This window comes from Crocodylus siamensis, chromosome 1 (assembly GCF_052110815.1).
Source record: "Crocodylus siamensis isolate JL-2025a chromosome 1, ASM5211081v1, whole genome shotgun sequence".
In the NCBI taxonomy this organism is placed as follows: Eukaryota; Metazoa; Chordata; order Crocodylia; family Crocodylidae; genus Crocodylus; species Crocodylus siamensis.
This window is the reverse complement of record NC_143395.1, coordinates 101013298-101037509: the sequence shown is the minus strand read 5'-3', so window position 1 is coordinate 101037509 and position 24212 is coordinate 101013298. Positions and strand designations below refer to the sequence as shown.

The window sequence follows — 24212 nt, the reverse complement described above, 5'->3', positions numbered from 1 at the left end:
GGTGCATCACTGCACATGATCTTTAAGATTTATGAACCAATTTTAGGTACATTAATCACTGAAGTAAATGCTACATGTCAATGTAGAGAGATATGATTCTCATCAGAGAAACAGATGAAGGAATTTTGCTGTTACTTTCTGAATGGTTGACGGAGGCTATCACGTGCACACCAAAAATGCTGTTAATTAAAGACCAATTAAACTGACATTACAGCAACATGATGAGAAATGCATACTTTAGCGTACTTCATAGTACACACCAGTTTATTTCATGGTCTCATTTTTATTTTAATTTTAAATCATCATAAAACAGGTTACAGTTGGAGCTAATCTTTAAATTAAGAAAAATCTGAACTGTACAACTAGATACAACAAAGCTTGAGGGTGTTTATAGCCACTGTTTTGGTTCTTCCTATTTTAGAAATACAGGTCTACTGCAAAATTTGGATCCTGATTTGAATTTGGATTCCAAATACTTTATTTGGCCTCCCCAGTCCATAATGTTCAAATGGCACATTTACTTTAGGCCTGTATCTTTAAAAACCACTACACGGGAAAAAAAAGAGATTCCTTGATTCATTTGCAGGAAGAGAGCAATAACAGTTGGGAAGCCATCTGTTACAGGGCTGGCATCCCCAGGCATTTTGTCAGTGAAAACTAACCCCATTACAGGATTTGATTTAGGCCACTAGACATCTGCATGATATATAATACTGGTGTTATCTATCTAGTGCTCCAAGGGTTAACTGAGGACAGGGCTACACTCCAAAGTGTATTTCTAATGTAGGTCAGTCTCACATAGCTCACATACTTGGAAATTCCTCAGGCTGTTTCTGGAAAAGCTCCTGTTGGCAATCTGTTCATATCTGAGGATGAGTGTGGAGATGAGGATTAGCTACACAATTTAGAAGTAGCATAAGGAGTGATCAGAACTGTGATCAGCAATGCATAGCTGGAGGGAAACTCAAGATCACAAGATAATGTGAGAGTTTAATCTCAAGGGAGTCTAAAGGTGCCCTGAACAAATGGATAGGCTATGTAGATCCAGGATGCAAGGTAACCTTGTGGTATAGTGCATGTGAGCAAGAGGGAAAAGAATTTACTTACTGAAGTGGTAAGTACTAGGGGCCAGGCCAGAACTAGTGATTGCAGAGGGGTCAGTTCATAATTTACGTTGAACAGCATCAGCACTAGAACGGTGCTGTTGAAAATGCATGTTGCACACAGCATCTTCCATTCTGTAATGGAAACAGATGACCTGTATAATTTCATTTAAAAAAGAGTTGAAAATGTGGAACAACAACCCCACTGAAAATCAGAGCTAGACATGTATCCAAGAGAAAAACCTGGTTCAGCTGTGCCTTTGGCAGAGCCATTCAGGTGAAGCCTTCCTGCTAATACATGCTGCAAAGCCATGTCTCGTAGAGAAATAATTTATCCCTGAACACATCATCATCACCTTTATCTATTCAATATCAAAGCTGGTTGGAGACTGGTTTACAATCTTTTGATGCCAGTTTCCTAAAATGACAGTTTCCAGAAAGATAAACACACCCAAATAGTGCCTAGGAGAGATTAAAAGTACAGATGTAAACCTGGTGGAGAAGCTGTGAGTGAATGCCCTGAAGCAGATGCTGGAGAATGGACAATGGTCACCTCAAGGGCCAGACCTCTTGCTGCAGAGACAGCTCCCCAAGTGCAGTTGTGGAATAAATATGAGGCCCTGGCTGCACTGGAGGAGTGTGCAGAAGGGGAAAGTGCACTGGAGGGGCTTGCCACCATCACCAAGTGAGCTGAGGGCCAGCCAGGTAAACAGAAGAAGAGACACTGAATCACTGTTGTGGGCGACTCCTTGCTGAGAGGAACAGAGGGACCCATCTGTCATCCGGATCCCATGGCATGTGAGGTCTGCTGCCTTCCCAGAGCCAGGATCAGGGACATCACAGAAAGAATTCCTGAAATCATCTGGCCCTTCGACAACTATCACATGGTCCATCCATGTGGGAGCAAATGATGTGGCCAGGAGTAGTCCAGACCATCATGAATGACTACAGGGCTCTGGGGACCAGGCTTAGGAAGATGTGGTCACAGGTGGCATTCTCGTTGATCCTCTCAGTCAGCAGTCGCAGTAGGCATCACATCACCTGTGTAGGGGAAGTCAACCCGTGGCTCCAGAGTTGGTGTCATCGTGTGGGTTTTGGCTTCCTGGACCACAGTCTGCACTTCTGTGCAAGGGACCTCCTGGGATGCAACAGGATTCATCTCTCCACAGGTTCATTTCTTTTCTTACAGGTTGTCTGATCTCCTACATTGGGCTTTAAACTAAGTACGATGAGGGATGGGGAGGCAGGAGATGGAGAGAGTCTAGAACCTACAAACTGCAAGACACACAGCAGTACACCCCAGGTAGGTGCCAAGGGGCCCGTTGGGCATCAGAGTTGGAGGGCACCAAAGGCACCATTTGGAGGGCTCAAGTGTCTCTATACTAATGCTAGGAGCATGGGGAACAAGCAGGAAGAACTTGCATTGCTGCTTGCAGATAATAACTTTGATTAGTGGGGCTAACGGAAACCTGGTGGGACCCTACCCATGACTGGGCAGTACACATTGAGGGCTACAGGTTGTACAGAAGGGACAGAAAGGAAAGGGCGTGGGGTCGCTCTCTATGTAAAGGAGCGTTATACATCTACCCTAATCAAAGTAGGATCAGAGGAAGAAAAAGTTGAGGCATTGTGGGTTAGGATACATGGAGGTCATGGGTAAGGGACTTGGTGGTGGGGGTCTGCTACAGACCACCACACCAAGAGGAAAAGCTAGACTTGGAATTCTTGAAACAACTCTCAGAGGCCGTACAGTCTAGGGACATGGTTGTCATGCGGGACCTAAACTACCCTGACATCTGCTGAGAGGAGCAGCCAGCCAAATCTAAGTGTTCACATAAGTTCTTAACTTGCGTGCAGGACTGTCACCTAACGCAGGAAGTCCCACTAGGGGGAATGCCTCACTGGACTTGGTGTTGGCTATGGGGGAGGACCTTGTAGGGGAGCTGCAGTTTCGTGATCATCTTGGGGACAGTGACCACAATCAATCGAATTCACTATACGGTGTAGGATGGGTAAGATATCTAGTAGGGTGGAAGTGCTTGACTTTAGGAAGGCTAACTTCCATGTTCTTAAGAGTCTAGTCAATGACACACTGCAGGAAAAGAGTATTGGTGAGATGGGAGTCCAGGAAGGGTAGTCATTCCTAAAGGAAGTGATACTTTGGGGACAGAGGGAGACTATCCCAGTACGAGGGAAAAGGGGAAATGGAGCCAAAAAAAGTCCGTGGCTAAACAGGGAAATTCAGCGGAGCCTATGGGCAAAAAAGAAGGCATATAGGCAGTGGAATCAGGGGGGAGCCACCAAGGTGGAATATACCTACTTGGCCCGCACTTGCAGGGAGGCAGTTAGAAAGGCCAAAGCAACTACAGAGCTGAGGCTGGCAACACAAATTAAAGACAACAAAAAGGCTGTTTTTAGTTATGTAGGGAGTAAAAGGAAGGCGCAGGGTAGCACAGGACCCCTACTGAACAAGGAGGAGCAATTAGTGACAGAGAGGGGGGCGAGGCTGAGCTATTCAATGAGTTTTTTGCCTCAGCGTTCCTAAACAGGGGTCAAGATAAGTTTCCTAATGGGTTCTCTAGATGGGCATCAGAGGGACACCAGCCTACCAAGTGTCAACACTGACTCGGTGCAGTCATTTGGATGGACTGGATGTGTTCAAGTCAGCAGGCCTGGATGAGCCGCATCTGAGGATACTGAAGGAATTAGCTAGTGTCACAGCAGAACCACGGGAACAGCTGTTTGAGCACTTGTGACGCTCGGGTCAGGACCTGGAGGACTGGAAAAGGGCCAATATGGTCCCTATTTTCAAGAAGGGGAGAAAGGAGGAACTGAGTAACTATAGGCCAATTAGGCTCACCTCCATCCTTGGAAAGGTCTTTGAAAAAGATTGTGAAGGATCATATTTGTGGGAGTCCAGTGGGAAAAATAATGCAGCAGGGAAACCAGCATGGATTCGTAGCAGGTAGATCATGCCTGACCAGTCTGTTTTTGTTTTATGACAGGGTCACAAAATGTTTAGACATAGGAGTAGAGGTGGATGTTGTTTTCTTGGATTTTAGCAAGGTCTTCGAAATGGTATCTCATCCCATTCCCATAAATAAATTAAGAGGCTGTGACATAGATGTTTACACGGTCCAGTGGTTGGTAAAGAGAATGGTAGTAAATGGGTCGGTATTGACATGGAAGGATGTGGGTAGTGGGGTCCCACAGCGTTTGGTCCTTGGACATGAACTCTTCAATATCTTCATCAGTGACTTGGATGTGGGTGTGAAGTGTACTCTGTCCAAGTTTGCATACAATACTAAATTGTGGGGTGAAGTGTACACTCCAGAGGGTAGGGGACGATTGAAGGCAGACCTGGACAGGTTAGAGAAGTGGGCAGTACATGACAGGAAGCAGTACAACAAGGACAAGTGCAGAGTGCTGCATCTAGAGCACAAAAATATCCAGCACACCTACTGGCTGGGAAGTGACCCTCTCAGCAGCCCAGAAGCAGAAAGGGATCTTGGAGTCATAGTGGGCTTAAGGTGAACATGAGTTGTCAGCGTGACAAAATCATCAGCAAAGCTAACTGCACTTTATCATGCATCAGCTAACAGGTGATCTTGTGGCCACCTACAAATTCATTAGGGGTGCACAGCAAGGGTTTGGAGATGCTCTGTTCACAAACTGACAGAGCAGATTTAGACTAGATATCAGGAAAAAACTTCTTCAAGGTAAGGGTGGCCAAAACTTGGAATGGGTTTCCAAGGGAGGTGGTGCTCTATCCTACCTTGGGGGTCTTTAAGAGAAGCCTGGATAGGCATCTGGCTGGGGTCATCAGACCCCAGCACTCTTTCCTGCCTAGGCAGGGGGGTCACACTCGATGATCTGTTGAGCTCCCTTCCAACCATAGCATTTATGAATCTATGAATCTATGATCCATTTAATTTTAAATGCGATGGACACACAGAAAGCAAATTTCTAGTCAGATAATCTAGCATGAGGGTCTGAAAGAATTTTACTTGGATATAATATTAAGTGATTTTTTGGTTTGTGAACTTTCAAGGACATTGTGATGGATAAAGCTAATTTTTTTTTCATCCCATGCCATCTGCATAACTGCTTGCAGTTAAACGTCAGTGAGTGAACCTCTGAAGTTTCATCATTTTTACATGATTTATCTAAACAGTTCATAATAATTATAGTAGAATTTTTTAACTTTCAAGAGATACACCTTAATTCAATTAAGAAAATTCTGTTCTCTACACAAGATTTGGAATAAGTAACTACTATTTGATATTTGAGGTCTTATTGAAAAAATATACAAAATGAATTGCAGCCAGATTGGTAATCCAGCTAGTATACTCAAAACCAAAAAAAAAAAAAACCCTTCGAAAAATGTATGTGAATTCTGCAACTTCAGTTTTATAATCTGGTAGACAGATATTGTGTATGTGTGGACAAGACTAAGAAAGGCACCTATAATAAAAAAGAAATATTGGTTGGCAGTGACAACAGAGGACTAGAAGTCAATATTTCTTGGTAGTATACCTGGCCCTGATCTTGAGCTTTGTTACTTAAGTTATTCATCTTTTTTGTGCCACTGTTCTGGTGGCAAAACAGGAATCTACTTACCTTTTGCTGTGTATTTATCACCTAATGCTCATAAAAACATATTATTTAAAAAATAAAGCATGCTTTGAGATCCTCTAACATCAGTGAAAAAGAAAACTGTTTATAAAAGTAACACAATTTATCAAATGTAAAATGAAAATGCTGTTATATGGGAAATATGTATCTTACTTGTTCGATGGTATATTTAATGGACAGGCACACAACTGGCAGTCTTCAATTGTCCCTTTAGTAGGATCTCCATAGAAACCAGGAAGACATCTGTTACAGTAAGGGCCACTGGTGTTGTGCTTGCAGTCCTGAACAAAAGAGGGGAAGTACATATCATTCCCATATCAGGTACAGAAAATGGGGATGGTCATTTTGCCCATCCTCCAACCAGTTCAGGAATGCTAGGATATTCTAGGAAAACACTTCCATATGGCAGTCTTTAGACTGTTTCAAGGGCACAACCAATGTTGTTTTCTTTCTGGAGTAATTTCTCGAACAAGACTAGAAGGCTATTTAACACTGAACCTTTATCTTTGTAACATACAATTACATTTTGGAGTTTAATTCTGTTATATTTTAAAGGCACCTAACCCACTTAGTACTGTGAATATGTTTACTGTTGTCTGTTGTAAGGCTACAGTATACTCTTAAGAAACAATGGCAGGGTTCAGGTACTCATCTCGGATATACAGTACACACTATACCAGCCAGTCACTGGAAAAAAACTAATGGTTTTTATAAGAGACTAAGCAGATAATAGGCCAGATCCTGAGTTTGGGATTTAACAGTTGATATCAAAAGACCTCAGTGTTCAGGTGTAAATAAAGCCTGCATTAAGGTTGTAGGCCAAATCAGACCTAGGATATGGATTAATTCATCTAAATACTTCATGTGAATAGATATTTCTGAATAGATATTTTCTGAAACTGTGATTTAATTAAATATTTCCAAAGTACATTTTAAAGAGTTTGCTCATTTGCAGAGAAAATGGCATTGTCGTTTGATATGCATATGTTATGATTTACATTTTAGAGTGGCATTGCCTGAAATATATTACCTTTCTGTTTATGATACTTCCTAGTCAATGGCACTGTAGAGTCAAAATCACCTGTCGTTACAGATGTCTGTCTACTTCAGGAGGTTGGATTTTATTGCCTGTATGTGCAGTGACTGTGCCTTTGAAATGAAAGCATCAGTCAAGGCAATGTTTATAAATTTTTAGAAACTTACATTGGAAATTAATGCCAGGCACTGAGACACTTGCAGCTACCTAATTTTATGGATAGGGCCTTCAAGAATCTTTTAAAGGAAATCCACAGTAATATGATTTTTGCTTTAAGTACTAATGTTCAAAATTAATCAATAAGATACACAAAGTAACTAGGAACATTTGTACTTTCAGAAAGCATTGTAACAAAACTGATTTCAATATATTCCTCATAAAAGAAAACATACTATTTTACATCATACAGTTTACTTGTAAATTAAATGAAAACCAACCTGGCATCTTTCTTTGCCTTTCATTTGACAGCTAGTCTAACTCTATCCCAAATACACAATTGGTCCAATAAAAGATATCGCCATAAGAAATTCCTGCCTTTTGGACACTTTCAACTTACTGTGGAACTACCTAAATAGCTCTGCAGTAAAGCATGTCTGTCTACATGTGTGGAGCTATTAGACCAGAGTAAACTCATTAACTCCACCATAGGTTAGTACTCTCCTACAGTTGACTTATTTTCTCCACCGCAACACGTACATAGAGAGTGACTGGAGCTAGCTCGGGTACAAGGGCGCTACAGTGTGGGGTTGTCTGCTGGCTAGCCCCATATTATAGCAACCTTGTGCCCCAGTCAGCCTCTCTGCAGCATGTTGAACTGGGGTGGAGAAGCTCCACGCTGGTAGGCTGACCCCCAGAGCCATGCCAACTGGGGCTGTGCCACCCTGGCTCAACATGCTTAAGTCCCAGGTGCATGTGTAAACTCTGTGCCTGGGAGCAATAAACTCCAGTGAGGTTCGAGTTTACACCATGCTAATATCACATGTAGATGCACCCAGGGATATATAAAATAGTGCTTTTCAGGAACTATTAAAACTGCTCATCTGTGTAAGGGGCTTTGTCAAAATGAGAGTTGCTGGAGTGATACCTGAGTTGTAAGCTATTCTGTGAGGTTTCTGTTACTTTTCTGGTAGGAAAAAAATGCATGAATAGCTTTTAATATGGTAACAGTCTATGCACCGGGAAGACTGATCATTCAACCGTCTTCACAAGGGTTAGTTTAGTTCACAGATGTCAAAGTCATCTAGCCCCAGAAGCTGGATGAAGGTTGCAGGGCCAGACTGTGGACTGGAATGGGCTCACAAACCAACTTCACCCACTGGATCCAATGCTCAGGACCATCCTGGCAATTTGGAGAATCAGCAATTCGGCCATAGACACAGCTTCTACATACCTTGAGGTACCAGGCACAGCTTATGAATGCTGCGATGGTGGGCCGGATGGAGTGTCCCACAGGAGCATGGGGGGCCTCCAGCATGATCAGTGATGAACCCAGACATGGACTGGAAGTACTTCCAGTCCACTGCTGGGTCTGCCAAAGAGCACTCAGGGGACCCCTCCCCCCCCGCGCCCCCTCTGGCTTGGCAATTGACCACAGGGGGAGCTTGGGTGCCCCTCCAGATCGGGGGAAGGACGTGGGCAGTGGGGTTCCGCAGGGCTCGGTCCTCGGGCCCACACTGTTCAACATCTTCATCAGTGACTTGGATGAGGGGGTAGAAAGCACCCTGTTCAAGTATGCTGATGACACTAAGATGTGGGGGGATGTGGGTGCACTAGAAGGGTGCAATAGGCTACAAGCTGACCTTGACAGGTTGCAACGGTGGGCGGATGAGAATAGGATGGGGTTTAACACTGATAAGTGCAAGGTGTTGCACATGGGGAGGAAGAACCGGCACCACACTTACAGGTTGGGGAACTCCCCTCTTGCCAGCACGGAGACGGAAAAGGATCTTGAAGTCGTCATTGACTCCACGATGAACATGGGCCGGCAGTGTGGGGAGGCAGTCAAGAAGGCCAACCGTACCCTGTCATGCATCCACAGATGCATCTCGAGCAGGTCCAGGGAGGTGATCCTCCCCCTCTATGCGGCACTGGTCAGGCCGCAGCTGGAGTACTGCGTCCAGTTCTGGGCGCCACACTTCAAGAGGGACGTGGACGATATGGAAAGAGTCCAGAGGAGGGCCACTCGTATGATCAGGGGTCAGCAGGGCAGGCCTTATGAGGAGAGGCTACGGCACCTGAACCTGTTTAGCCTCCACAAGAGAAGGTTAAGGGGGGACCTTGTGGCCTGCTACAAACTGGTCAGGGGGGATCAGCGGGTATTGGGGGAGTCCCTGTTCCCCCATGCGCTGCCAGGAGTGACCAGGAATAACGGTCACAAGCTGGCGGAGGGTAAGTTTAGATTAGATATTAGGAGGCGCTACTTCACAGTCAGGGTGGCTAGGGCCTGGAACCGGCTTCCAGGGGAAGTGGTGCAGGCTCCTAGCCTGGGGATTTTTAAAAGGAAGTTAGATAAGCACTTTGCCGGGGTCATCTGACCCCGGTGCTCTTTCCTGCCAAGGCAGGGGGTCAGACTAGATGATCTACCTAGGTCCCTTCCGACTCTAGCTACTATGATACTATGATAGGAGGCACAAGTTGCTGACCTGCAAGGGTGCAGGGGGCCCCCCTGGTGTGGTCCCCGGTAGACCTGGAAGTGGACCAGAACTGCTTCTGGTTCACTTCTGGGTCTGCTGCTGAGCCCTGCGGGTCTTCTGGGGACCACCCCATGCTCCCCTGGGATGCTCCATCTGTTCTACCATCTCAGCATCTGTGGGAAGTCCACTATTGCTACTGGCCTCTGTTGATGCTGCTAGCAGCACCTGCAGGTGGTTGCTGACCCCTGGTTGGCACTCTCCCCCTCCCCCCCACTGCCAACAGTGCCAGCGACATCTGTGGGAGCTCCATGCTTATTACCACTGCACTCCCACTGCTGCTGCCATGATCCTGCCGCTGCCTATGCAGCTATGCCCTCCCAGCCATCGGGGGCATGAGCCATTCATAACTGAAGCTCCATACAGCTCCATGCAAGGCCAGTCTGGGGCGTGGTGACCATGCAAGACTTGCCCTGCATACTGAATCTGACACATGGGACGAGTCTTTGTACCCATTATGGACCAGCCCTAGATGCAGTGCCGAGGCAGTGCAGGCACTGTACGTAGCATGCACCCCACTGAAATGTGCATGTCAGCTTCAGTCCCCATGTAATGTGCAGCCCATACCTGTGAGTTCTGCACACCATATGCAGCACGGAGGGACGGAGCCAGCACATGCTGCACATGTTGTGTGGGGCTGGTTTGAGATCCAGGCTATTGACAGACATTAAATTTAATCCAATCTCTGATCCTAACAATCACATCTCTTGCAATGGCACATGTACAGGGCAGGAAGTGCAATTATGGTATCAGGGATCAGATCCCTATCCTGCCCTATTGCTGGTGCTGAGGAAACCCAGGATCATGATCTTGGGCTCTCCTTATATCTGCAAGGAGCAAGCCATGTGCTTACTAAGCCCAAGGACTGGACTGCCAGTCTGTTGACTGGTGCTCCCAGCTGCAGATGCACACCAGAACCAGGAGTGCACTGGCTACACCTTCAATCTGAGGGGCAGTGGGAACGAGCCACAAAATGATTACAAAAAAATGTATTTAATAATTTTGTTGCTTATTCCCTCCTTTATTACACTGTTAATTGCATGAATGTCTCACCAGGTTACTACTTAAGATATGATTAACTATTTACATCTGCCAGAAGCCCTAGAGGCAGCACTGTGGGCCAAAAAATAGGGCTTCATGGACCGAATCCAGCCTATGGGCTATATCTTTAACACCTCCAGTCTAATTAATTTATTTAAAGAGATAACAGTACAGGCACTCATCAGGCTTCTGACACAATTGGTTCCTGAAAGCCACATCTTAAGTCAAAACATAACTCAGAACCAATTTTCCCATAAGAAACAATTTTATAAATGGGGGATTGGTTCCTGAACCAAGGCCCAACACCCTGTTTTCACCCAAAATAACCCAGAATGTTGTACTCAATCAATTATAGATGAGTAATATAGGTACATTAATATATTTATAATGTAAATAGCAATCATATTGATTTGGAAGGACTTCTTTGAGGTGACTTTGATGGACTTTTTGAATGACTCTTGATTGGTCTTTTTGAAGGGTTCTTGGATGGAGTGTTCTCAGGAGTCTTGGCTGCAGGTTTTTCTGGAGACTTGTCTGCTTTCTTAAAAAAAGTGTCCAAGGAAGTTTGGACAGATGTTCTCCAGGGAAATGGGCGACACAGCAAACTGGCTCACTGGCATGGCATTGGATCAAGTGTTGTAAAGTTGAAACTGATGTCAGAAGGTTGAAACAGGGTGTCAATTTATAAATGTTGTAAGTGCAAAATGTTGTAACTCAAAATGTTGTAAGTCAAGGACTGCCTGTAGTCTTTGCCATTTCATTTAGAGTTCAACTGATGTTTCAATTTTCTCACTGACTCAATATGGTTTGGTGTCTCAGGGCAGCTATACATGAGTAGCAAGGCTGCTCCAATGCACTGTAATTACCATGCTGCTCTGATGTAATTACCACACTCCAGCTGACTCTAGCATCTTGTATAACAGCATCCCCGCACTGAAAAATGGTTTCATAGTTTCATAGTTTCTAAAGTCGGAAAGGACCTGAACAGATCATCAAATCCGGCCCCCTGCTCTGGGCAGGAATGAATGCTGGGATCATAATACCCCAGCAAAGTATCTATCAACCTCTTCTTGAAGACCCTCACGGTAGGGGAGAGCACCACCTCCCTTGGGAGCCCATTCCAGAGCCTGGAAGCCCTAACTGTAAAGTAATGCCTCCTGATATACAGCCTGAACCTACTCTCAATCAATTTGTGGCCGCTGTTCCTTGTTATCCCTAGTGGTGCCTGGGTGAAAGGAACCTCACTTATTTTCTGCTGCCCCCCTGACAAGGTTATAGACAGCCACCAGATTGTCTCTCAGTCTTCTCTTGTGGAGGCTGAATAGGTTCAGGCCCTTTGGTCTATCTTCATAGGGCCTGGCCTGCTACCCTCTGTCCATGCGAATGGCTCTCCCCTGGACCCTCTCAAGGTTAGCCACTTCCCTCTTGAAGTGCGGCACCCAGAACTGGATGCAGTACTCCAACTGCGGCCTGATCAATGCTGCATAGAGGGGAAGGATCACCTCCCTGGACCTGCTTCTGATGCATCTGTAGATGCATGACAAGGTGCGGTTAGCTTTACTGACTGTTTCCTCGCACTGGCGGTTCATGTTCATCCTGGGGTCAGCAATAACTCCGAGATCCCTTCCAGCTACTGTGTTGTTGAGAAGGGAGTTCCCCAGCCTACAGGTATGTTGCAGGTTCCTTCTCCCTAGATGCAGCACCTTGTACTCATCTGCATTGAATTCCATCCTATTCTAATCTGCCCACCCCTGTAACCTGCCAAGATCTAGCTGGATTCTGTCCCTCTCCTCCAGTGTGGCCACTTCTCCCCACATCTTTGTGTCATCAGTGAATTTGGACAGCATGCTTTCCATGATCATCTCCAAGTCGTTGATAAAGATGTTAAATAGCACAGGCCCCAGGACTGACCCCTGGGGAACTCTACTGCCCACATCCCACCACTCTCTGGGTGCGACCATCGAGCCAATTTGCCACCCATCTGACTGTGTAGGCATCAATGTCACGGTCGCTTAGTTTTTTTATGAACATGGGGTGAGAAACAGTGTCAAAGGCCTTCTTGAAATCCAGGTAGACAACATCCACCTCAATGACCGCATCCAAGGACTTTGTAACCTGGTGGAGGGGCACTTTAAAGATCATTTGATGAGCTTTAGTTAAAGTGCCCCCACCACCATTTTTGGCCTTCGGGAAAATCAGATATCTACAACTAGGGGAGCCATGCAGGAGCCCAAGGAAGCTGTAGCCCTGGTTTTAAATAGCCAGGGTGAAGTCTGTTGAGCAGACCTGCTCAACAGCTACTTTGTCTCAGTCTTCAGAAAAAATTACACTGCTACCAGAGAGCTAATAAGGATTATTTGGATAAGAAAAGAGACAAACTGAAGAATGAGATAACAAAAGAAACAGTTAGAGAACTTTTGCGGTGTCTGAATGCATTCATCAGGGCCTGATGAACCTCAGTCCCAGGGTACTGAAGAAACTAGCAGAGCTCTCAAAGCCCTTTGTAAAAATATTTATGAAGTCATTGGGGAAAAGTGAGGTACCAGAGGACTGGAAAACAACATAGCCCCCCTCTTTAAAAAGCACAAAAAGGTTTACCCAGGGAACTATATACTGGCTATCCTCATCTCAAGACTTGCAAGCATCTGGGTAAGGAAAGGCTGGTCATGAGCAGCCACTATCTTCTTTGGCAGTCCCTCACAGTTGAGGATGATTGACTTCCATTATTGTCTTATCTGTGTGCCCAAAGATGGCTGATAAGGCCTTTCCAGGATCGATGGACTCTACTGAAGCGTAAGCAGCCAGTATGGATTTATTACAAAAAAAGTGCCAAATAAACGATATTTCCTTTTTCAATAAGATCACAAGATAAGGTAGTTGGGTAGATGAAAGGAATGAAGTGGACAGGAAGTACCTGGATTTCAGCAAGGCTTCTGACAAAGTCCTACATGACCATAAACAAAATGAAGAAATGTAGGATAGACAAAACTATTGCAAAATGGATAGACAACTGCTTCAATAGCCACATGCAAAGGATAAGGATAAACAGATCCAGATCAGAATGGCAAGTAGTTTTGAATGGAGTCCCACGGGGGGGTCTGTCCAGGCACAGTCCTCTTCAATGTGTTTATTAATGATTTGAATGCTGGAAAAGCATTTATTGAGCAGATTTGCAGATGACAAAACTGGAAGGGATTGCAAATACACTGGAGGACAGGTGCGCAATTCAGAAGGATCTTGACAGATTGGAAAGTTAGGCTGGGACTAACAAAATCAAATTCAGTGTTGACAAATGTAAGGTACCACACTTTGGGAAGCATAATTAAAAACACAAATACAAAATGGGTAACAACTGGCTGGAAGTACTATGGAAATGGATCTGGGAGACTTGGTGGATCACAAGCTCAATGTGAGTCTACAGCGTGACACAGCTGCACAAAGGGCAAATAGAAATTTGGGCTGTGAAAAAGGAGCATTAGACACAAGATACAGGAGGTGATTGTGCCCCCCTTACTAGGCGCTGGTTAGACCTCACTTAGAGTAGTGTGTACCATTTTAGCTTCCGCAGTTTAAAAAGGAATGTGGAGAAATTCAACAGAGCTTGGAAAGCAAACCATACAAAGAGAGGCACGTCCAGCTTACAGAAAAAGCAATTAAGAGGCAATATGATAGCAATCCTCAAATATCTGAGGAGCTGCCTTAAAAAAAGAAAGAAGGGAAAACTTTGTATTTCTTGCTGCAGATAAGACAGTGAAATGGACTGCCTAGAGAAGACGTGACATTTGTATCACAGCAGATATTCAAGAAGAGGTTGGATAAGCTTTGGCCAGAGATGATCTAGGTCCTAGGAGTATTCTATGGGTATTTCCAATGCTTCTGGGATTTCCAGCTTGCCACATGGGACTGTTTGCCACACGGGGCTTCCCCCTCCCCACCACTCCTGCTGCTTCATCTCAGGGGAGGAGGATTTTTCACCTTCCTCAGAAACACTGGATGCTGCTGTGACCAAGGCAGAGGATTTTGACTGGGGTTTACCAATTCTCCTGCTACAATTAAAGCCCAGAAATTTCTTCCTAGAGAGCCTTGCCCCTCTGCTCAGAGTCAAACTAACTGCCACATTTGGGGTCAGGAAGGAATTTTACCCCATGGTCAGACTGGTATGGAAAGTAGGGATTTTTAACTCTCTCTGCAGTGGAGAGTGCATCCCTCTTCCTTAGATCTTTTGAGCATACTTTAACAGCAGCAGCAGGACACTCTCCACCATTGTGCCATAGGTTAGCCTGTGGATCAGAGTTGATTGTGTAGTTTTAGTAAGAGGTTAGACAAAATTTTTTATGAGATGGTTTAAATAGGGATGGTCCTGCCTCAGGCACGGGGGTGGACTAAATTAGTGTTTCTCAGCCTTTTTTGTACCAGGACCCATTTGTAAACATTGATGGCCAGTCCTGACCCAGTAAATAGTTTAAGCAGAAAACACACAAGTATTTTGGCCTCAAATTACTTATTGCACACTACAAGTTGAAGCAGTCTTAATTTTAAAGACAAAATCAACAGCAACAGGAAACAATATTAACATGTGGCCCTCCATTACACTCAAGTGGCATTCATCATTGTGTATTCTGCACAATGCAAATTTCTGGTACCCCTTGCTCCTGACTCAAAGCCCCTGGCCCTATTGGTGTCCCTCATTCTTGACTTGCAGCCCCCTGGCCCTGCCAATGCCCTTTACTCCTGACCCACAGCTAACTGGCCCTGCCCCTCATTCCTGAGCCACAGTCCCCTGCCGCCCCAGGCCATGCTGGTGCCCCTCTCTCCCAACTCACATCTTCCTATCCCCCCAGCCCTTCGGAGGGGGGCGGCAGGAAGGGAGGCAGCTGTCCTCATTCTACCTGGACCAAAGCACAATTGTTGCAGTGGCTTTGATTCATAAAGGTGGCAGTGGAGTGAGTCTGGCCTCGGCACAGCCTGGAGGGAGGAGAGGGGCTGGGGCTCCCACACCATATCAGTTAGCCTAACCATGCCCCCCACCCTCAGCAGTATCTCGTGGCCGCCCCACCCCTGTGAGCATGGGCACTGGGCCTGGTGCAGCTCCCCATTGCCCCCAAAGTGTCTCCCCACCCACCTCTCCACTGGAGGGGTAGATACCACCCCCCTGCAACCCTTACCCTGCCGCAGTCCCAGCACCCAAACATCTTCCTCTAGCTCCAGCATGTACCCTCCCTACCTCACAAACCCATCCTTTCCAGACACCCTTCCCCCCAACACATGAGTGCTCCCCCCCACAGCTCCCCAGAGAGTCCCCATACCTTAGTCTTCCAATCCCCACTCCCCACAGACTTACAAGCATCCAGCTGCCAGGGGTGCTCCCACCACCCTGTCTGACTGTATGCCAGCCACATGCATGTGCACAGGCAGATACATTTGGCACCCCTTACCTTCAATCACCCCAAGAGCTCCTCGTAGGCTGGAAGGCCATAAGCTTGCAAAGGTAAACTTGTGCTTTCCCACATTTTTCTGTGACTAGTCACAACCCTTTCAAATATTCTTGCGACCCACTTTTGGGTTGTAACCCATGGGTTGAGAAACAGTGGACTAGATGACCTTCAGACCCGCTTTTCTATGATTCTACAAGTCTTTGAAATCTTGAATTCATCATAATCATGGAAAACGGAAGACAGAATAAAAGCCTGCCTGCTTGACTTCTCTGACAGTTGATGGTACATGAAAAATGGAGTATGAATGGAGACTTACTATCACTGGTGTTGGAACAGAAATGTATTTTGCCCTTGTGTCACTGGCTGCAGCGGAAAGGGGAGACTCAGCCCCAGAAAGAACCTTGCTGTACTCTATTACAGGAAGGCATGGAAATTCATGCTTTAAAACAATACTAGTGAGAGGACATGCTTAATTAACATATCCTTGGCCATCAGGACAAATGCACTTTCCAGCCAACTGTTGACTTTGAGTACAGATGAGAATTGCCTTCTTCTTTTCTACATTTATTAAAAGGAAGGATGCTGAGACAGCTCCCCCTCATGATTGTCCATCTGCTACCAGTCTTACACTGATTTTGCAAAGCTAACACTTATAAAATTTTTGTGGTGATTTCCATGCCAGAAATGAGTAGAAGTGCACAATGCCCACTAGCTTAAAAGCACTTGCTTCCTGCTAGGTCTTGTCCAAATGGTGTAGGCTCCCCATTTACATGAATGAGTGAAACAAAATGAAGACCAAGTCCCCAAAGGTTCCTATTACCAGTTTTGATACCTTAGAAAAAAGATCTTCTGGGATCCATTTCCCATCAGATTAGTGATAGACTGCAGTGAATGTTAACAGCATGAAAAGCTTTTGTTCTTCACAAGGACTAGATTTAACCAACCTCCTAATGCTGTACTAACTGTGAATGTGTAATACTACAAAAAAGGATTTCTGCATGGTTAGAACTTGCACTGTGTACCAAAGCAGTTATCATGTATATCACAATGGTAATGAGAATGATGTCTCACACAGCTCTCTATATGGCTGTTCTAGGGATCAAAGGGCTTTGCAGGTTATTGTACAATCTGCATTAGAAATAAGCTTTTTATACAGGCCTATGCCAGAGCAGATGATCTGAGCTTTTATCATGAGTCAAAAACATATTTCAGCTGCTTTTCAACTGCATTTCAAAGCCAAGGAAGAGTAAAAAGAGTATCATATCAGTAAATTAGGTGCCTAAATTGTCTGTTGTATTACTGAAAAAACACCATGAATAATAATAAGGAGGCCAAAAGGCTGCGTAAATCTCAATAGAAAGAATGCCTTTGATGTGAAACATTTCTCTTTTTCAGCATTCAGACTTCTCCCTCCTTCACTTCAAAGCCTTATGATTCAAAATGAATAGCAGCATTTAACAGCCTGCATGGATAGTAACCAATCTAACTTCACTCACGGTGCACTTAATGTGACTTACAAGGAAACCCCAAACAGATTATTGAGCATTTCTGTTCTACTTTTCTCTACAGGATGACACAGTGTAAGCTCAGACAGCACAGTATTGAGTACAGAATAAATGCTTGATAATGTTGTAAGATTAGATAGATGTTGCACATTACACTTTTCAACTGTATATAGTTTAAGTCTGTTTCACTTCTGTCTGACCCTGTTAGAAGATATAGGAAGAGCTTTACTCATCTGTCACTGATTCACTGGTGATCATCAGCTTAATAGTGAACAATCACTTGACTACACAGCCCTACAACCCCCTGTCACTCCCCGTAATGGAGTGGGAATAAATGAGAGAGAGATCTTCCAGGTTTGGGGACAAATAACACACACAAATAAGGTAATGAACTATTGTAGCTAAGCAAGTGGCTCTCAAATTTCATCTGGCCATGTACCTCTAAACAAAATAGCCCTGAGCTGCTGATTTACCTTTTGGGGCCTACCATCCAGCCTTTCCTTTTTTTTCTTGCTAACTGGTTTTATCTCATATTGATGTCACAGACACTGTGGCTGGAAAGTACAATCAGTAATGTAATAAATTGTCTCTATCTTTGTAAGGAAAGACAAATCCATATTAGCCTAGTGATGATTTTTTTTCCATTGGATATAGAGGAAAGAATTAAAAATGTGACTGTCATGAGGGCATTTTTTTCCTCAGTACGACTTTAAAAAACATAGAGTATAATTAAACTGAGAATCATTGTAGGTTTCTATTCATGAAAAAGCAATTTGAAAAATCCACTGATCCACAAATTAAGGACATCTTGTTTTGTACTGCAATGCAATTAAACATCTTGTATGGGGAAAAACAGAAAGACCAATGATAATTCTAAATACCAAATTATACTGTAAGAACCCTGAATTTTCACTTTGCAGTTTTCCCAGCAGCTTTTTCTTAAGGAAATAAAAAGGAACATTAGAAACATACAATACAGAGTCTGCTTGAAATTCTGCAGGGAAATGAGAGTATGATATCCCACTAAATTGGCACTGGCTCAAATTGTGTTTCTGCAAGACTAATGAAATGAGAAATGTTGTTTCAAGCTTCATGCCATGTCAGACAATATAAAACTAAAATGCCCTTGAGTTAATCAGAACAGTCTATTCAGCATAATTCACTCATTCCAAACGGCTACTGAGCTGGTTGGAAATAGCAGTGTACTGGTAGGCTTGTTCTGGATAATAGTATGGACTTAATTGCTGAATTAGGAGGTAGCTAGAGTGAAGTATATATGCTTTCTATAAGAAAAATGCTTGTTTCTATTTAAAACCAAACGATACACCTTGAATGAAAAAAAAGTCCTGATTTATTAAGCATCTTTTCGAGGCTTCCTAGAAAGGTAGAAGAAAGCCAACAATACCTTGCTGTTGCAGGGAAATAGAATTATGAAGTTACGTACTATAGGCAATAAATAAACACCCAGCAGGAGACAGAGACGGGAAGAGGAAAGAAATCTTCCTGGAAGACATACTGATATCCTTTGCTGCCTTTTCAACATGTCATGTATTATCTTGTTGATCTGATTTCAATACTTCACACCAACATGAATAAATACTTCTTTCAGTTTATTTGCAGAAGCTACTTTATCCTGATACAAGGGTATTCTTAACTTCAGAAGCGGTTCAATATAAAGATCTCTTCTGTCAAATCACTGCTTCTTTTTCTAGACTACTTGTGGTCCCAAAGGTGGCTAATTCAATTGCACTGGTATATTGAACTGATCTTGGCAACATTAATCAAGTTTCCCATGGGCAGTGAGACTTACCAGGCATTCTCCAGTGATATCATCACAGAACTCCGCATGGTCAAAACATGTACACGGCTCACAGATTCCACCAAAAATAGTGCCATTTACTCGCCGATGCCTAGGCCAGCAAGACTGCAAGAAATACCACACATTTGTCAGATAGTGAGGCAATATATTTTATTCTTTTAAATAAAAAGTGTTGAAGTTGGCAGATTCACTGAGAAAATGTACTTGTTAAATGGCGAAAAAATACTGAAACTTAGAGAGCTATTCGTCCTGGTACTGTGGCTTTGCACTGACCTTAGATTTATTGGCAGGTGTAGGATTAGAGGAAGCTTTAACTTGATCTTTCTTCTGAAATGGTAAAATAAAGCAAAGAAATGAAGAACTGAACTATGATAGAGCCAAAGCAAGAGGTGCAGATTGAAAAATAGCCAGGAGACAAACTGCTGAAAGACAGAGAAGGAAAAACAAAACAAAATGAAAAACCTAACCAAGGGGACCATATTGAAAAATTCAGCTGTAAACAACAATTACAATATAATTTAGTCTTTCTTGAACAAGACGTTGCATTAAATTAAAATCTGGTTTTAAAACAAAGTAGGCCTTTTTATTTAGGCATTTTTACTATATATGTGTAATATTTTCCCTTTAAAAGGAACTTCTGAAATGATTAAAAATGTAGATACAATATTAAATACATACTTAGATTAACCTGAGCAAAGGTGACACCTTACAACAGTGATCCATCTACAAGAATTCTGCTTTTTCTTTGTTAATAGCAAAACAACAGGGACAAGTCTTCCTTACAATATAGGTATTGAAGAAAAGTCTTTAGAGTTTTCACAACTGCCTTCCCCTCTAAGGTTGTTCACGTGGTCCAAGAATGTTGCACCATAAGTGGCACATGGCATGCTGTCCCAATCGTTGCACATGATGGGGTGGTCCTTACGTTATAGAGATCAATTTATTAATTTAACAATGTTTTCCAAACAACCTACAGGTAACAAGTGATACCATTTCCCCTTTTAAGGGATGTTGCTTTATAATACAGGTCCATGCCTATAAGGAGATAACTTTGAAGATTAATTAAAAAAAAAAAAAAGAACCACTTTGAGAAAAGACATTTAGTTGTTGCTTTTTTGTTTTTGCTAGGTATTTTTCATGAAGACATACAGGAAGATGTCAAATTCATAAGAGAAAAAGCCTTAAACAGAAATGTACTTTTTTTTGCTTATTGTGTAGAAAATATAAATAAGTGCCTAAAAAGTCTCTGTGGGTGCGTCCACATGAGACGCCCACTGCTCAGTTGTTACTGCACAATCATTTAGTCCTTGCACAACCAAGTACTAAATGACTGCACAGTAACTGGCCTTACTGTACAGAAGCATCTTGGCATAGTTGCCTAGTGATGCTTACAGTGCAGTAGCTCATTACTACTGTACAGGAGCTCTTACTACTGCACAGTAGCATTGTATCATGGTTCTTGACCGGCAATGCTACTGCACAGTAGTAATGAGCTACTGTGCAGTATTAATAAGCTACCATGCAGTAACCGTCTCATGTTGACACAGCCTATATGTTCAAATCTTTTCTCCTCTCTGTACACACAGATATTTTTTTTCCTAGAAACAATTAATATTATAACACAGGCATTTGTATAAGTGCCATGTTGCATGATTTTAGGCTGAGAGTTTACTCAAGGGCCTAGATGCCTATTCCCATCCTGATTTAGTGGGGTATAACATTAAGGTTATTTCTCTGATGGGGATAAGATTTAAAGAAAGGAAATAAGATAGATTCACAGGGAGCAAGCATATTCCCAGATAGTTATGGAAGCAAAAACAAAACACAAGAGACATAGGCAGATCTAGTGGAGAACAGGTGGTATGGTGTATCATCACATACAACACAAAATATATTTTTCTCCAAATAAAAGGAAACTAAAAGCTTTACTAAAAAGCTAGGGGCATAGCTATTACTCAGTAAAAGATTGAACCATACACAATTATAACTTTATTGGAATGTGCATTTATTTGCTATATCATATATTTTGCACAACAAACTAGACAAAAATACTCAAAAGATATTGTTTTTTTAGTCCTGTAGTCATTAGAATTAAAGGTACATCTCTTTTTCAGATTCATAAGACAAAATCTAGCTTTTCTAAATACCTTGAAAATGCATCCAATGCTTCACTGAAAGTTATTTACTCACCTGAGTTAATACTTACCTGAAGGAGCATACAGACATTATACCTAGGTTGGTCTCAGTAAATATAGACTGATCTAAACTTATAATTGTACAGATATACACACAGACTGGTCTACAACGGCACAAGCAATTTAGAATAGATTGTGTCCAAGGTACATGAAATCAAGACTGATTCAGGCCAGAGCGATCTATTGAACATCTGTACTGTTCCCCTATTGAATCAAGTTACATAGCTGTTCTCCAGCATCCCAGTGTGCTTTGTGGCCACCCCCCGGTTCTCCCTGGTGGGGAAGCATGCTTGCAACTTAACCTGCACTAGGATTCTCTGGCCAAGTACCCAGCAGACCCTGTCCCCAGGCTGTCCTAGAACCAAGTGACAGCTGGTGGGGGGAAATGTGGTAGCTGTGTCCCCTGTACAGGCCCTGGGATCCAGGCCCTGGAGTCCCTGGATCATGCCTTCACACCCCCAATACCTCATCATGGAGCACCCCACAACCTACACTCACGTCCCAAGACTGAGCCCAGAAGCTCTGCACTCAGGAACAATCCCATGGACCTTGGCCCTGGCCCTTGAGCACACAGTTAGGGACCCCCACACCTTCAAGCCCGCACCTTCAGACTCCGGCACAGCCCCATGGATCCTGACCCTGGCACTAACACATCCAGCTGGGGACCACCAGACTCTAGCACAGCCCCATGGATCCCACATCTCAGTGGCCAGACCCAGGCACCTTGCAACCCATATCCCTGCATGGTCACTCCCACACGCCCCGAGCAAGAGCCAGTGTGGACAGTTCACTACTAGGACAGGGTGGGAGGGGTAGAACCTCAGGACTGAGCTGGCATGAGTGTGATCCTGTCACCTCCATGGCTTGGCCACTGTTGGTAGGTACAGGGGCTATGTGCACCTGGTGTGCTGCCAACGTTTTTTTAGCCTGCAGGTTCTGGAGCACTGGGACCCAGGGGAGGGGTATGGGTCCCTGCCAGGGGAGGGGCATGCCAAGGTTTTTTTAGCCTGCAGGTTCTGGAGCATTTCGTTCTTCTTATCCATTATTGGAGTTCAGTGGGATTGGATAACTTCTAATGGAACAAATATCAATCCAGACCTCTAACCAGACACTGTGTAAGTAAATGAGCTGGAAAGTACCTTATGTCATCTATCTCAATACTTATTATTATTTATTTTCCGCATTTCTACAGCATTTGGAGCTCAAGTCAACTGCCACAGGTTGATAATGTTATAAATATATACACACAGGACATCACCTTTTCAGAACAGGATATTAAAAAAAGAAAATTTAGCACCTTATCAGTAAATGTATAGATGCCTGAGGTTTGAGGAAACAGAATTTTGGCAGTGTAACCCAGAAATCAAGAGTTTAACCATTTCTAATATTTCTAATAATGTCATTTATCTATCCCTAATCTCAAGTACTATTGTCTGTGGGAGATTCCAGACCTCACAGATTCTCCCTCCCCAATCCTTATAAGAATTAAAGTCATCTTGTCATGGGCTTGAATCAGCACCTTGTGATTTTTGTAACAAATCAAAACCAGCCAACAGTAACACTTTGAATTTCCAGTACAGAATGCTCAAAAGATGGAAATTGCATAAAGGAATACAAGGAAATCATGCTCTTCTTGCTGACATTCAGTATAAAATTAAAAGGCTAAATTTCTTGAAAAGAATCCTCTACAGTATGTTATTCTCTTAGCCCAAAGTCTCCAATCATGCAACTGAGAGCACAGAAGCTTGGATCCTGCATCCACACAGAATCCTATCAATTATACTACTGTGATCTTCACTGTTAATTGTAGGATCTGGGCTTTAATGTGTATCAGATCCATGGGAAATGTTATAAACTGGTGGTAATTGTGAATCATTTGACCAAAATAAACAAGGGTATCTGACTTTCTGGAGGTCTGGTTGTAACATCCTGGATGATGTGGAGATCAGAAAATTTGAAACAATCAAGATGAGAAATGGGCAAAAGGTTGGAGAGGGAATTTTAGCAGCATCAAGGTAGATAAGAATTGTACCATGTTCTAAGGTGGCAATAGTCAGATTTAGAGACGGTTGAAGACATGGGACAACTAAAATTTCTGGCTTGGAGATCAAAGTTAAAATCTGAATTAGGAAGAATAATAGAGAAGTCAACACATGACTGGGCCTTCTCAAGTAATTGTATCTACTCCAAAAAGCTGCATCTAAGTTATATTTTCATCTGATTGTGTTCACATCTGTATGATTTTGATACGAACCTCCACAAATTCCTTTAGGTCTTCTTTCTAGATTAGTATTTCTAGCCCCAGCAACACACAAAAGCATTTGGCATGAAATGAGACTCTAAGCCCTAAATATCATATATAAGCATGGGATGCTTTAAAGAAAAAGAGAACTGACAAGGAAACGCCTAGAGTGTCTGTGTAAATGGCACATTGTTTGTAGTGTTGTGAAGCAGAGCGTCTTGGTGCTTGAAACCACTTCCTCAGAGGCATAGCTTTTGAAGAATGTTATGTTCCTTACCTACCTCAAGCCATGTTCTTTATAAGTCAGTTAAGCATATGTGTAGTTATGTGCACACACAATGCACATATGTTAGTGAATCTGTGTGAATATGTTCACATTTTGAATGCATGATTACGTTAAACTTATAACCTTCAACAACAACAGGAACAAAAGGAAAACCATAAATAGCAATACACTAAAACACTGAAGGACAAAAGGAGAGTTTCAATAACAGCAATGCTAGTAATCCAG

At 43.3% G+C, this 24212-nt stretch overlaps 1 protein-coding gene across 1 annotated transcript in view; it reads right to left on the bottom strand.

The window, feature by feature from the left end:
* Positions 1–24212, bottom strand: part of LAMA2 (laminin subunit alpha 2) — a 437413-nt gene that overhangs the window by 213836 nt on the left and 199365 nt on the right. Inside the window, exons 16-18 of the mRNA XM_090032537.1 lie at positions 19538–19591; positions 19256–19369; positions 5892–6019 (exon numbers count right to left, since the gene is read on the bottom strand). Of these exons, the coding sequence (XP_089888663.1) occupies positions 5892–6019; positions 19256–19369; positions 19538–19591 (296 nt within the window). The remainder of the gene's footprint in view (positions 1–5891; positions 6020–19255; positions 19370–19537; positions 19592–24212) is intronic.